We start from the raw sequence: 14,986 nt of genomic DNA, 5'->3' as shown, positions 1-14,986 counted from the left end.
TTCTCCTATTAAGATAAAGCTTCTTAGGGGCTATTCTCTGTGCACCAAGGCAATATATACCTTTGTCTTCTATCTTGCTACCCGTTCGCGTTGACAGCACAGCAGTACGCTCCCCTCTTCCATAGTTAACATTTAAAGTCATAAAGTCCACCCGCTAGCACCTTCTTTATACTATCGATTAAGTTCTATGCTTGTCAAGAATCTACAGTCCGAGATCAATCCAAAGATCCCACCCAACCTCAACTCTAGAGCCCTAGTCACGTCCGCCCTCCGAGGACCGTCAGTACATCCCTCATGCTCCGAATCATCCCCTCGACCAAAGCATCCTCAACGACAGTGTCCTGCCACGAGATGGCAAGCACCAAGCGGCCATCTCCACCGGTTACGACTGACACCCCCACGGCGTTACCAATGACACTAGCACACTGCGAGAAGACCATCCCCTCGAGGAACGGCCGCCCAGAGGACGGCTCACAGTGCATCACACCGACATTCGAAACCTCGAAGCTCTTGTCCCGATCCCGGCCGACCTTCGAAAAACACAGCTCCTTCTGATAATCGCCAACAAACTTGAGCAGATTGACATTCCCGTCCGCGCCCTTGCGTTTGAGCACAGTTTCGATGGTCTGCCTCGAGCGGCGGGTCTCGGACCAAGGGAACGTGCCGTTAGCAGGGAGAGCGGCGGAACGAGAGTACGATTCTTCGAGATCTTGGACATAAACGCCCATAGAGTCGTCAGTGATGATATCTGGCAGCCAGTGGCGCATAGAAATGGCCCCTGTGCAGTTCAGTCGCGAGAAAGAGGGTGGGAGGTGCGTGAAGAGAGCCTGTGCAACAACTGTTTGCAGGAGAGCGGTTATCGTGGTACTCTCCTGACGGCAGACAGATCGAAGAGATGTGACAAGGGACTTTGGGAACGACACCAGACGAATGCGAGTCTGGCCCGCGGTTTGAATCTTGTCACCGGCCCAGAGACCCGGGTCTCGAGAAGAGTAGATCTTTGCTTGGAAGAGCTTCTTGGCGAGGAACATGAATGAAAGTGGTAGTGAGTGTAGGGCCTCGAGATTGGGAAGTAGAGGTGTCTGTGGTGCCTCTACAAGAGACTTGGGTTCTTCCGTCAGACCAGCACACAGCGCTTGCAGAAAGGCGTGGTGGAAAGCCTTTCCCGAGTTCCCATCACCAAGGGCGTGGTGGAATACAAATGCCGTGGAAAATTTGCGATCATTTTCAGGGTCGAGTAGAACACACAGTCTCCAGTAGGCATTTGGCGCCGTAAAGGGCCTATTGTGTTGCGCTTCTAGGAGAGCCTGAAGTTCTAGATCCTCAGTGGGCTCGGTAGTCTCATCCTCGGCCCGGTAGAAAGTAGATTTGCGTGTTTGAAATGACACAACTTCATCCAGATTGATCTGCGGTAACCGGACAAAATACGGCTGCTGGGTGTCGTCCGCTGCAGGGATGGCTGATAGCACTGGGTGCTCTGCGATCAAGTTGGCACACGCATGGTATAAGTAGTGTTTGATCGGCAGTGCATATTTATCTGGAAGAACATAGTTCGCCGACACCGCGACATTCAGATAGAAGCCGCATTGATGGCGCGCCGTGGAGTATTGCTCCAGTCGCCCTAGGTATACGTAGAATGTCCAATGATCAATGATTATTTTTTGACAGGCGGAGACGCTGAATGGGGCAGAATCAATCCGGACTTACCGACATTCCGGAGTCGTTGAAATTGGTCCATGAGACTAACGTTGCGCCGAATGCACTGTACGGTTTCGGGGTCTCTATGTCAATACGTCAATATGTCATTATGTCAATTGGCCGGGATATGAACTCAACGAAAACCTGTCTGGTTGCCTGGCGATGGTCCCCGTATCACGTGACTGGCATTCGCGCCGGAACTGCCGTCGGGACAACGCGACCTACCCGTTCGAGTAGTTTTGACGTTGAATGGTCCTTCGTATATGGTTTTAATGTTGGCAGTGTCCATGTCTAGTAGTATGACATCAATTTTATCTAGGACGGTATAGTCGTAGTTGGCACAGATTCTTGACCAAGATATATATATAACCTACGCGACATGAAGTGAGGACCATCTACCACCTAATACGGAACTCCCGGTTAAACTGTAGCATGGTAGTATCGTGTGGCACGGTCATACTCCAATAGAACCTCCCTTTCCATCTCTTCCACACCCACTATTACTTGGCGCCACAAGTTAACCTCGTATGAACCAGCCATTGCACCAGGAAGCACCATGGCACAGAGATACCGGCCGTTCCTGCCAGGCCCATCGACGGTTTCTAATGTTTTATTGCTTTTGACATCTTGCACGCCATCACAAACAGCATGCTGAGGACACAGCACAAGGGCCAAATTTTGTGTGGTCGAGCGACCGGGTAGATCGAGCGGCGGTGTCCAACTCACCACCATACCCGGCCGAATCCGTTTCATGAAGTCTTGGGTTGCTGCGCTGGGGTCCGGGTCTCGACTTGACAGAAAGGAATCCGGACAATCGCGGCATTTGGACGAAGAGCTGTCTGCTCCAGTGGATTCGTCCGCCCTTGTCGACGAGTTTCCCTGCGAGTCAATGTGCAAGCGCCAGAACTTCGCATAAAATGCCTTGGCCTGGTCCTCAGTGACGCCTTCCGTAGACAGGCAACGGGAGACAAACTGGTCCGCTGGTAAACGGAGAAGCTGCAAACCCGATTCCTGCGGCGCCAAATCTGATGGCGAGACACTAGGATCGCCGGACTGTCGAATCGGAAGTCAGTACCTACTGACTACAGAGACCGCAGTGTCCCGTGCCTCTCTTTATCTTCAATTTTATAAATAACGATCGTGGTGAGAAATGAAAGAACAAACCTTCAATTTGATATAATTGCGCACATCTTTGTTTGTCCAGGTTGATGGATTCGCCGGGTCATACCCAGCAGCCGTGGTCTTCGTCTCCGCTGATCGAAGCATCTCCGCGTAGCGCAGCGTATTCTTGGTTGCCCCCGTATCTAAAAAGCTCGGGTTCACACATGCCAGCACGGCTGTCTTGCATTGGCGGCCCGCGTTGGGATCAAAGACATGTTTTAAGACCTTCGTCAACGTACTTTGGCGGAATGGAATGTAGGGCTTCTTCGCCAACTTGCCCATGGCAGGAACAGATTCTATGGCAGCCAAGCTACGGATGCAGTCTTTCAAAACGGACAGGCTGATGTTGATCTCACGGGTTTCTTTCATGCGGTCGGCACTGTGGTTGAAGATATCCCGGGCAGCCTCGGACCCAGCGAGATCGACGAGGTATAAGAAACCATCATCGATTCCTATATGGGCCGGCTGTTCGATGCGAATGCGGCAGATTGCATGGGAGCGAGAGGATCCGTCATTTTTCTCCGTGCTTGCTGTCTGACGGAAGGAGGTTGCCTCGTTGATGTAGGATAGGAGGTCTTGCGCATTTGCAACAGCGTGTTCCAGGGCGCCTGCGAGCTGGGTGTTGCCAAAGGAGTCTTCGAGTATGGAGAAGGGGGTGCGGGAATTGAGGAGGTCTGAAAAGTTGGCACGTTAGATTTAACGCCTCATGCTCAACTAGAGAGCGTAGCAATTTGAAGACTGAATCTCTGCTTACCGTACGCCGAATTGCCTGCCAGTTCGAAGATGCTAATGTGTAGCTTCCGTTCGCCGCCCAGCGCCCCATCGAAGAACGAGCTGGCGATCAGCCGCTCTAGGCCAGTGACTGTAAATGTCTTGCCCGATCCAGTCTGTCCATAGGCGAAGAGTGTGCCCACACCTCCATTCCATACCCACGGAAGCAGCGGATGGACAAGCTCGTCGTAGACCAACTCCGTGGAGTGATCCGGGCCAAACACTTTGCCGGCCCTAAAGGACCAAGACTAGGCCAGAATGCGAAATCAGCACTTTATGGAGTACGGATATGCCATCGCTGTCTCCCAAGAACGAAGGAGGAACATGGTCATCCTGGGTGCACTAACATTTAACGGGGGTAGCCCCCGAACGACCCGTCGCAACGTATGGAGGTCCACGACCCCGCTTTCATCCGAGCGCGCAAATGCCGCGGGCACTTGGCCTGATGCCATTTCTTCAGAGAGCATGGGGCGGATGCGTGTGGCCACCGTGATATTTGGGCTGGCGGGAGGCTGCTCTGGATCATTGCCCTTCGATCGGGGAGGCTTGAACTGTTTGACTAGGGACTGGTGCCGGGTGGCATATTGCAGGAGAAATTGTTCCATGTTCTAAAATTCTAGAGCTGAGTAGCAAAGAGTCGGGTGTAACTCGCGAAAAGTATGGGGAAGGGGATGTGGAAGGGGTTGTGGATCGGACTTTGTATAGATCGGCTGCGGGTGTGTTTGTTGATCCCTGGGGCTCCAACAGGCGTGACCCCTGACGCGGTATGCCCTATACCCTAATCCTGAACCTAAAGAGGGCGCATGACAGCCTGAGATTGGTGCAGATGGGTAAGACTGAAAAGGGGTCTCGTTATGGAAACCATCCTGCTTAAACTACCTCGATGTCTTCATCAATGCTGCGATTTCATGCTTGAGATATTGGAAATCTCCTCAGTCCCACTGGCATCTTGGCTTTATCGCGAACATTGTGCGGTTTTGTTTATTTCCCAATAGATTATGCCGTATAAGGCTTCTCGAACGGCGATGTCAAGATGCACTGGAGCTGGACTATAAGACCGCGCGTTGAGGTGGGCTTCCAACTTCCCCACTTAGTCCACGTTTCGGTCAGCATTGCCCCAGACTGCATACATTCCAGCATCGATAACTGTCTATCGTTATATCTCTAAGTAATCACGCAGGCCAAGATAAAGGAGTTAAGTACAGGAGAATAGCTTGAATTCGGGCACGAATCTCATCAGAGTCTTCCAGCTCTCTTCAAGTGTGCATTATGTCATCGCTTTCCCTGAGACACGAACGCATGCCCGAATAATCATGGACGTATATAATGACTGGGCTTACGTGCTCTCACTCCATCATTTTATTTAAATTTATTTACTCTTACTTTATCCGATCATGATTAAGAATATCAAACTTGCAGTATTTTCCATCTTTCCCGATTTCCGCCCCGCCACCTACAAGGCGGGCTAGTCCCCTATGCGTGGCCTTTCCACAATCCAAGGCACAATCCGAAGCTGCTGAACAACCTCGAGCTTGCCAAGAAGCCATTGGAGTTGGGAATGAGGGATAAGAGCCTACTGCACTCTATAGCAAGTCGACATGAGAAAAAGCTGAAAGCAGACGCAATTGATGCAGCTGAAACAACGGAGGAAAGGTCCAGCCTCCAAGAAAATTGGATTGTTGACGTTTTTTGCAAGGAAGATTATATGTAAAAGCATCATGACCGATGTAAATTCGGTCTCCTTCGAATCGATCAAAACTGGCTTAAAAACAATCATTCATCCTAGTAGACCTGAAGTTGTGGCTGCACTAAAACCCCCGAGCCAACCCGATCAGGATTCCGGCACATGACATCATCCCGTGTATGACTGAAAGCTGGGAACTGCAGGTCGCCCTGATTTAACACCTCACATAGCGCTTCCTTCACTACATCAATCTTCACATACTTCCTCAATTACCCTCAACCACTTGTACAAGATGTTCCGCTTTGTATGTCATGCCCTTAAAACCCAGCACGAGACTCCCACAGACCCACCACTAACATCCCAACCCTTCTCTAGAGCAAAACCCTCGACCCAATCACCCTCTTCCACTCTCCGAGCCTGGCTCCCTCCACTCGGGTCCTGAACATCCTCAAGCAAGCCAGTATTACTGCCTCCGAGACTGCCACGGAAGACCAGGCCAGTGACCACTCGGCCCACGCCAAGCAGCAGCGCGGCGACTTCGAGCTCGAAGTGACCACCGCCCCACCCACCACCGACCAGCTGCATAGCATTCTGGACTACATCTCACCGGTCAGTGGAGTCGGCGGCCAGGGCGAGAAGGCGACCTACGGTGTGGCCGAGCTGGTCAAGGGCGCACGGGATGCGGAGGACGCCGTGAAGCGGTTTAAGGAAGATGCATCGCGCTTTGCGCGCCCTGTGGTACGTCTCTATGTGCTCCCCGTTACAAGCGCGATGAAGTGCACCAGGGAAACTCCGTAATTCGGCAATCCTGCTATGTCACGGCACTTGATTTCTCCGAGAACGCAGCTTGTAGATTGCTTTTTCTTTTGCTAATTCCCGTTCTAGACAGTTGACTGGGTCAACGGCCGCGCCGTAATCGGTGACAATGAATCCGAGATCCTGCGCATGGTGCGCCAATTGCCCACGAACTAGGCTAGAGCTGCCAGGTACTAAATAAGGGAGAATATCTACGATCTCCGCCTGAACCATTTGGAGGGGAGGAAGCGTGGCTATCCATAGAGTAGTGTCATACCGGCGGACACGGCTCAAGGCAATGCCTGTCTGTCTGGTTTATGTATGTATGATACAAACAAACATCGAATGTTGCAACACCGCCCACATAATCCGTCCCTTGAGAGGCAAGGACAAGCAATACAGTCAGGGACAGAAAACACAAAGCATGTATCACGTTCACGTTCACGTTCAGCTGAATAAAGTAAAGTAATGCAGGCAAACTGGATGACGGCGATGAGAATGGAGAGAAAGAAGACGTAAAAAAGAAGCAACGCGCCATTAAACTCATACGGCAGGCATACACCACAGCCCAACCAAAACCAAGATCCAGCTCGGCTTCTCGAAGCGGTCGCGGTGTGACGGAGAAAAGAAAAGGCATAGGGAGAGGAACAGAAATAGACCGAATTCGTGAGCGTACGATCACATGGAGCTTGAAGCAGCCATGCCGTTGCCTAGAACATCGTACCGAACGTGCCGTCGGTTGCAATTGCCTTGCGCGGCGAGCTGCGGCCGGAGCTGTCGACGGCAGGCTTTCGGTGGCTGCGCGAAGGGTATTGCATTAGCAGGAAGGTCCTTGTTCAAAGATACCAGCGAGGGGAATACAAAATTGACAGGCAAAAAGCAGGAGTCTCAAAACACACTTACCGGAACGTAAACCCAACGAAGAGCCCCTTATTCATCTTCTCGTCGCGCTCTGCCATCTCCTCCAGCGCGCGCTGTTTATCGTGCACCTCCTTATACTTGGCCATGTCCGCTTCATTGCTGAAGTCATCGAAATAGCCTGCATCAGTCTCCGAGTCTAGCTCCGGCACAAATGGTGCACGCTGCTCGCGCAGTCGCGTGAAGTCCACCTCCGCGAAATAATCGTGCGCATGGATCTCCTGGATGTTCTTAAAGCGCTGCTCCTTGGCAGCAACCAGCTTCGTGATAAGATCCCAGGTCCGCCGCGACAGGAAATAGTTCGGGTCCTCGTATACGGGCTTGCGCAGCACCTTCTGCCAGCGCTTCAGGTTCTGCCAAGTTTCGTCCACGGTCGCGCCCGCAAAAGGCGGGTAGCCCGCCAGCGCCTCGAACAGCATGCACCCCAGGCTCCAGTAGTCGACAGTAAAATCATACTCCTCGCCCTTCAACACCTCTGGGGCCATATAGTCCGGCGAACCAACAATTGACTTGGCGTAATTGACCTCCCGCTCGCGCAGGGTGCGGTAGCCCTGCCGACGCTCGGCCATGGTACGCTGTTCCATGGGTCGGCCGAAGGGCACGGGGGTGTTGCCGACTTCCTCAAGCTTGACACGCATGGACTCGATCTTGCCGGGGCTTAACATGCCAGCGGCAAGGCCAAAGTCGGTGAGCTTCACGTGGCCAGTCGAGTCGATGAGGAAGTTTTCGGGCTTGAGGTCGCGGTGAATGTAACCAAGCACGTGCAGGGCGTCGATACAGCTGAACATCTCTGCGATGTAGAAGCGGGCGTGACGGTTGTGGAGGACGCCGGTATTGTTCAGCAGCGTGCGGAAGTCGCCACCGGGCACGTACTCCATCGCAAGGTAGATCTGATCGTCATCTTGGAAGGCGTACAGCAGCTTGACGAGCCACTCGCTCTTGGCCGCTGTCAGAATGTCGCGCTCGGTCAGGATGTGGCGGATCTCATCCAGCTTGAACAGCAGCTTCTTGCTCATGACCTTCAGCGCGCACACCTCGCGTGTATCCTTCTTCTGTGCCAAATAAACCTGTCCATATCCACCCTGACCAACCTGCGTCAGGATCTGGAAGTCGTGCTGGCGCAGGCGAGTCCGACGCTTGCGCAGATGGGCCCGTTCACGGCCAAGATATTTGAGCAGGGCCGGTTCGTATTCTTCATTAGGGGTCGTGGGAGGTGGAGGGTGGGCGGCATTGAATTGGGAATGGCGGGTTTGGCGGTTGTGAACGTAGCTGAGGAGGTCGAAATAGTGGTCGAGGAAATCTAGGCGGCACAATTCCATTCCATTAGTCGATGCCATTCGCGGGGATGGTAGGAAGAAGAGGGGGGAGAGGTTGTGGACGGAGAGGGAGCGAAAAGCTATTCCTGTCGGATCACGTACAGAGTTGGGTCACATTGACGAGGCGCTTGACGCGGGGCTGTTGCAGCTTCTCGGTTTCTTCTGGTGTCAGGCCGCGCATGTGCACTTGGCGCTTGGACGTGTCGGTGTCGCGTTGCTGATATGGCTCATGGCGCGAAAGCGCCGCGGCAGTTGGGTTGGGGCCCAAATCCTTGGGTGCCCGAGTGCTTGTCGGCGGGGTGTTTTCCTTGTTGGCCTTGCGCGAGGGGCTGGAGGGCCGCTGGTGGATGACGCTCTCGTTGAAGTCCTCGATGCTGCTCTTGTCGGTGGTAAACATGGGATGATTGAGATGGTTGTAGGTCGACTTGGACGGAGAGGTGGGCGTCAATTTCAAGGCCTTATCGAAGACATTGGGCAGGTCCAAGGAGCCGGGGGGCGCCTTGGATTTGCTGGGGCTCCCTTGGGGGGTTTGTGGGGGACTGGTGAAGCCATGGTCGGCGGGGGTGGAGGGGCGGTCGTAGTCGTTACCGGAACGAGTATGCAGCAGTGGCGGGGGATTTGGCAGCCGCAGACCCAGTCGGTCTTCAGATGCGACTTCGAAGGTCATCGTCGAGAGTGCTTGGGGAAAATTGAAGTCGGGGCAAGGGCAGTTGGGGAGAGAAGGCGGAGGTGAGGTGGCCTCCCTTGATTCGGGGCGGATGTGCAGCGAGGACGCTAGAGCAGCAGCGCACGTTATCCGGCAACAATAGAACAGAATGTCTTTGTCGGCCTTTCTTTCTTCCTGCGTCGGATGAAGTCTACGTGCTACAGACGAGCTTATGCTTATTATATGTTCTGCTGGCACATGCAAACTCCGAGTCGATCCAGCTCCACCTCCGATCGGTTCGATCTTGATTTCATTTCCTCAAATCCACTGTCCCGTCTCATATCCACATCTCAAGCAGGCTGCTGCTGCGTGAGGTTGCCCGGGCAACTCCCCTCACGTCATATACATGCCCGCGCAAGGAACCCGACTCGGTGGCACAGCTGAGCTGATCAATCCAGGCTGAGCCTGATATCCACTTGGGGTCGAAGAGTTCGCGGTTGGCCCTGCAGCTCATCTTCCTCCCGGAACTGAGCGTACAGGCTCCATTCAGGGAGTTTAGAGCGGGCCTGGCCCCTCCTTCCAAGCCACACAGTCGCGACGCGATGGGTGATGGCCCATCGATTCGGGCACACACTGGGAAGACTGAGTCCCCAGCCCGGATTCACACTTCCAGTCCCTCTGGTGATTGGACGAGCACTCATTCATGGCATCATTAGCTTTCCATAGCCTTGCAGAATCCTAGATATTCATGGTCCACTCCGCGATAGACGACAAATGCGACGAATCAATAATGATCCTGATAATGAGATAAACCACTTCAGAGTATGCTACGGCGGCAACCCTCTAGTGATGCCGCCTCAGTCGGCGTTGAAATTTCTTTTTAAAACCAATTTCACTTCAGCCCGCGGGTGAAACGGGCCATTGCTCGCGTATTCATGCTGATCTTGCCCAACGAAAGAGGAAAATGTGAGGCATCGCAGAGCACCGGGGTTGCGGGCAGCTCCACTCGAGTAAGCAAACTACCGAATTGGGCATGGGGTGGCCCCGTTCGATCCAAAAACAACCCCCAAAAGACCTTGTGGAGGCGCTGCAATCCATGGATCGTCTGCGCGAAACGGAGTCCCCGTTGGTTTCAAGTTTCCGCGAGGCACAAACTAGTCAAAAATATATGATATTGGGTCCGAATTCAGTCAATAGTTGGATCTATCGTGCACTATGGAGGAACTGGAAACACTATTGGCTCTTGGAAGCGGGAGTCCGGCGCTCGCAAACTATACCACATCACATTCTTTCACCCTCTTGCACATTTTCACGCGGCCCCCTCCGCCCGTTGACCCGTCTGCACCAGCGACATCGGTGAGCACTTGCATTAGGGGGAAAGTGGAAAGGGCGCGCAACTTAAACTCACATAGAATGCTAGCCCATAGGTCTCGGTGGTGAATGTAATCTTCGCTCCCTTCGGGAAGTAAAAGACATCTCCGGGGGACGCGGTCACCTTCTGGCCCGTCTCGTCCGAGATCTCGAATTGGCCCTCCAAAATGATCTTCATCTCATCATAGGTATACGTGTAGACCAGCGGAGTGCCTTTTTCCAATCGATAGAAACCACAGGAGATAGGCTTTTCAGCATTATCCTTGTCGCTGGCCCCAGAAGTTAGCCCCGCAATTCGACGAGTATCATTAATGGGTTCCATCCGCCATTGATCCTCTATAACATACCTGGAGATGACATCGCCCAAGAAGGCATTCTCGTTCGCGATCAAAGGAGGCTTAAAGGTTGACTGCGCCTTGGCATGGTAAGTAAACGGGGTTGCCATTGTGAATACACTCTCAATGAGTTGCTCTCGATCTCAAGAATTGTAGAAGAGATGCTTTGGTTGATATTTCGATCTTCAAGGATCAGTCTCGCTTTTTATTACACACATTCGAAGGGGGTACCCAATTCCTGTCTGGACACAAAAGAGGGGAGCATCATGAACGATCTCAATCATGCTCCAGCAGGAGGCAGTTCGATCCTAGCCAGAACAGCTCGTCGGATTAGATGCCCCGACTAGGCAGGACGGCGGAGTGCCAAGTGATAGCAGGATACCGAACAGTAGAGAGCACGATGAATGCGGGGCAGTGACCTACGATGGCAATGAGGGGAAAGTCTCTTAAACTTTGATAACTACACCAGTCATTGCACTTTGGTCATCTGAAGATGACAGCCGGGGGCATTGAGGTTGCGGCGATCGCTGAATGTTTCTTTGGACCAATCCATTGTGATTTATTGATCAAATTGCGGTCGGACATGCTGCTTAGAGCGGATAATAATGGCCGTCGAAACTTGGAATGCATCTTGTGCTTCAAGGATGTACGATGCACTCCCCCAATCGAGGATCTTTTTGCCTGATGCGGCTAGTCTTACCCCATCCGCAATCCAAAATGGACGTGGGTTGATGGCCTGAAGCTGTCAAGCGTTCCGTACCTTCATGCTTAGTTTGCAGTTGTCAATCACGGCTGTTTTTCTATGAGAATGTCCTCCTTCGGCTCCTTCGGTACTTCATTTCGGTTAAGTATCCATATTATTGAAGCGAACGACTATGCCGCCGTCGAGGTTTCGTCCTCCCACATCATTTTCCTACCGTATCTACACCTTGAACCATGTCTGGATCGGTGGTTTGATTGTTTGATTCCAGGCGGACCAAAAATTTTTTGATTTTTCGAGACACTTCAATCTCTTTTCTTTTTTAAAAAAAAAAAAAAGAAAGAAAAAAAAAAAGTTAGTCGGCGATATTGTTGACTCGAAATGAATGCAAAAACAGAGAGGTATGACCGTGATCTGTATGATAGAAGTCATATCCTCTTCATCAGATCGCGCTGCATTGGAACTTTAAATGTCGTCACTCTCAATCACGCCGATGACCACAATATGATCTATTTATTTTCCGGTGGTCTTACAGATCGTAAAATGCGGCGCCGTTCTCCTGTACATCCGATAGCTTGGGGCTCCCGTCCTGGCGTCTATTCGGATCCGCGCGCAAAAAGAGTTTTTCCTTCCCCGCTTTGGCTTGTACGGAACCTGTGAATTTGGCCGACCTCTTGGCCAATTTGATATCTTTTGTGACTGAAAAACTCCTGCGGATAATTTTAGTTTTCGTCTTGAGTAGTCGGCCTTAGTACATTTGAGGGCTGTACAGGTGACATGATCACCGGTGTATATCCCTGGCCCTCATCGGCTTTCACACCGTGACAGCAGTCATGCCGACCCGAAGAACCCGAGCGCCAGCGGCCTGCCTTTTCTGCCGCCACAAAAAGGTAATCGTCTATAGCCTCCCATTGAGCCGAACATAATAGGCTAAGATAAATTTTCCAATTCAACAGTTGAAATGTGACTCTCAAAAGCCATCTTGTGGGAATTGTCTGGCAAAGGGCATCGATTGCCAGCAAGGCGCTCCTCGGCATAAGCCAAGGTTAAGCAAGTCTCCGTTGGAAAAGGTTTCTTTGACTGATGAAGAGGAATAGACCAACAAATTCGCGGATTGAACAATTGGAAAAAGAGAATGCATTCCTTCGAAAACAATGGTCTCAGCTAGAAACCGGGAGTATCGGCACGGTCGACAGGGCTAGGTTAAACCGGACAGAGAGCCCGCTGGCCTCACTCAGCCCAGCGCACAACAGACCCACAGCCTCCTCGATCTCTAGCCATGTCGAGCCTTCCCCTAGAGAGCAACATTCAACTAGGGGCCGGGATACTTCCCACCCAGAAGTACCGGACAGCGATAATCGCCGAACAAGCGCGTCATTGTACCACGGGCCCACTAGTACGGTATACGATGACACCGCGAATCTGGAGGCCAACGAGGAGAATGGAGAATCTTCTAACTCGTTACTCAATGAGGAATGTGCTCGCCATCTTCTTTTTGCCCAGACTGCTAGGGAAAGTAAGCATACATTCCCCCAATTAAACGAGTCCTGTGTTAAATCGGAAATTTGTAGGGCAAATGGAGCCGCTTAACCTGGCAGCTCGTAAATTAGACTTTGATGAAGTTAATCCAGAACTTGGAATGCACTTGCTATCGATCTACTGGAGCCGTCAGCTATATACAGCTCAGATCATATATCGCCCGGTTTTCATGCGGGATATGGCATGCAACGGGCCATATTTTTCAAAACTATTGCTCAATGCTGTCTTGTTTACAGTTTCAAAGCACTGTCCCAGACCTGAACTCCGATCAGATCCTGATGATATAACCACAGCTGGTTGGCGGTTTCGACAAAGGTTTACGGAGCTTCTCCGTGACTCATTTGACAAGAGTGAGATTACTACTCTCCAGGCCTTGCTCGTCATGTCAAATTCCCTGTTCTCGAGATGTGATGAGCGCAGTCTCTCCTGGCTTTATGCAGGCAACGCTTTCAACATGATTATAGACCTTGGTTTGCATGTTTTGCCTTCACCAAGCCTCATGTCGGCCGAGGAGCTTGAGATCCGTAAACGAGTACTATGGGGCGCTTACAGTGAGTACGATCTCAGGTCAAAGTATGAAAAATCGGATTATTAATACGTCTAGCGATTGACAAAATTCAATGTCTCCTCCAAGGCAGACCACCGCTACTCCGGCAAGTCAACTTCAAAGCTTCTTTGAACTTCCTGGACGAGTATGATGAACTCGACGCCTTTAAAGACATTACATACAATAAAGTTCAACATCAATATGCCATACCATCGCTCAATGTCTCTCTTTTGACAAAATTGTGCGAGCTATCCATCATCAGTGAACGTATCCTCTGCGAACTTTACTCCGAGTCACAAAATATGAGCCAAAGTCAAAACCACAAGATTGCCAAAGATATAAACTCGGATCTCGCCAGGTGGCGCTCAAGCCTCCCTCCCCAACTCGACTACCTATCACACCCTGACCAATCACTGCTTCTTCCACAAGCATTTTGCCTCCTGTACGCGGCACCTCATCCCCATTCATTATCGGGGTTGCTAACTTTGATCCAGGGCTCTTTCGAACGTCCTCGTCATCCTCTCTCAAAGACCCCTGTTCACGGGTAACAATGGCCATGCGCGCCACTCAACAACAGCATTTGAAGCGGTGAATGTATGTACAACAGCCGCGAATTACATCGTACAAATTCTTCGCGACTACTCTCAACACTTTCTGATAACCACCGCACCGTACATCATGTCATATGCCACATATATCGGTGCTACTATTCACGCCCGGATTGTTGCGCAGAAGGGCAAAAGTTCGAGCTCTTTCCAATCCTTGATATTTTGTCAAAGCATTCTAGAGCAGCAGCAATGCCTCTACGGGGCGGCTGGAAAGGCGAAAGCCAATCTCGATAAGCTCGTCGGCCATCTAGGAATCAGTATCAACCACGACGACCAGATGGCAGTGCTTGATGGACTGCTATCCAGAGACGAGATCCCTGTCACCGACAGTTCATCCTTCCCCGGACCTATAAACATCACGGATCAAGGCATCGAGATGAGGTCTCCGCAGCTCAACTGGGGCCTATCTGATCTAGATCTTGAGGCCATTGCCCAAGGATTTCGCCTGGACGGAGAACTGCATTATCTCATGCATCCTGTCGGAATATGAAAATGATTCAAGTTCACCAGATGATGAATAGCTACGGCATAACTGGATAACGTGGTGTCTTAGCATATGAGGATGCTGCCCGATTCATAGCCAGGCTAGTGCTATTGCTGAATATCCCGTACCCTCACTTATAAGTTCGACACGGGTTTCTTCAAAGGCGGGTTCTGGGTGTAGCAGCTCTTCAAAGCTAATCACAGCCGCAATCATGGCTACGGGGAAACGGGGAAGCATTACGTCAATTATCTGACAACCACATAACCCGCGTCGCTGGAGGACATGACCTTTGCTCCAATGAAGATGAACTTGCCTCGGTGTTGTTTTGCTACCTCTTAGGCAGGCACCTTTTACATTCGCTGGTGATTTGAGACAGTCGAGTGACAGTACCGGCGGCCGTATCGCACCATCGA

The 14,986-nt window shown here is 51.6% G+C and overlaps 6 protein-coding genes across 6 annotated transcripts; 2 read left to right on the top strand and 4 right to left on the bottom strand.

Moving 5' to 3' along the window:
• Window positions 1-257: 257 nt before the first annotated feature.
• On the bottom strand, window positions 258-1,738 carry N7462_001003 (uncharacterized protein; the record flags this gene model as incomplete). Its single annotated transcript, XM_057072729.1, has 2 exons — window positions 258-1,621; window positions 1,708-1,738. 2 exons carry the CDS (start codon window positions 1,736-1,738, stop codon window positions 258-260), a joined length of 1,395 nt encoding a protein of 464 aa, XP_056939259.1.
• Window positions 1,739-2,118: 380 nt separating this feature from the next.
• Window positions 2,119-4,235, bottom strand: N7462_001002 (uncharacterized protein; the record flags this gene model as incomplete). Its single annotated transcript, XM_057072728.1, has 4 exons — window positions 2,119-2,751; window positions 2,863-3,533; window positions 3,614-3,864; window positions 3,985-4,235. The coding sequence occupies 4 exons, from the start codon at window positions 4,233-4,235 to the stop codon at window positions 2,119-2,121; spliced, it is 1,806 nt and encodes a 601-aa protein (XP_056939258.1).
• A 1,371-nt stretch (window positions 4,236-5,606) lies between these two features.
• N7462_001001 (uncharacterized protein) lies at window positions 5,607-6,286 on the top strand (the record flags this gene model as incomplete). The annotated part of the gene is made up of 3 exons (XM_057072727.1): window positions 5,607-5,618; window positions 5,690-6,052; window positions 6,200-6,286. The coding sequence occupies 3 exons, from the start codon at window positions 5,607-5,609 to the stop codon at window positions 6,284-6,286; spliced, it is 462 nt and encodes a 153-aa protein (XP_056939257.1).
• A 533-nt stretch (window positions 6,287-6,819) lies between these two features.
• Window positions 6,820-9,010, bottom strand: N7462_001000 (putative serine/threonine protein kinase; the record flags this gene model as incomplete). The annotated part of the gene is made up of 3 exons (XM_057072726.1): window positions 6,820-6,907; window positions 7,013-8,327; window positions 8,446-9,010. The coding sequence occupies 3 exons, from the start codon at window positions 9,008-9,010 to the stop codon at window positions 6,820-6,822; spliced, it is 1,968 nt and encodes a 655-aa protein (XP_056939256.1).
• A 1,288-nt stretch (window positions 9,011-10,298) lies between these two features.
• On the bottom strand, window positions 10,299-10,805 carry N7462_000999 (cupin domain-containing protein; the record flags this gene model as incomplete). The annotated part of the gene is made up of 3 exons (XM_057072725.1): window positions 10,299-10,328; window positions 10,398-10,629; window positions 10,708-10,805. The coding sequence occupies 3 exons, from the start codon at window positions 10,803-10,805 to the stop codon at window positions 10,299-10,301; spliced, it is 360 nt and encodes a 119-aa protein (XP_056939255.1).
• Window positions 10,806-12,478: 1,673 nt separating this feature from the next.
• N7462_000998 (fungal specific transcription factor domain-containing protein) lies at window positions 12,479-14,579 on the top strand (the record flags this gene model as incomplete). Its single annotated transcript, XM_057072724.1, has 4 exons — window positions 12,479-12,911; window positions 12,967-13,435; window positions 13,573-13,923; window positions 13,976-14,579. 4 exons carry the CDS (start codon window positions 12,479-12,481, stop codon window positions 14,577-14,579), a joined length of 1,857 nt encoding a protein of 618 aa, XP_056939254.1.
• Window positions 14,580-14,986: the final 407 nt, after the last annotated feature.

The sequence above is a fragment of the Penicillium macrosclerotiorum genome (genome assembly GCF_028827735.1).
Source record: "Penicillium macrosclerotiorum strain IBT 26536 chromosome Unknown utg000001l_segment0_segment0, whole genome shotgun sequence".
Lineage (NCBI taxonomy): Eukaryota > Fungi > Ascomycota > Eurotiomycetes > Eurotiales > Aspergillaceae > Penicillium > Penicillium macrosclerotiorum.
Note: the sequence above shows the minus strand (reverse complement) of the source record. Positions and strands in the feature narration are given on the sequence as shown.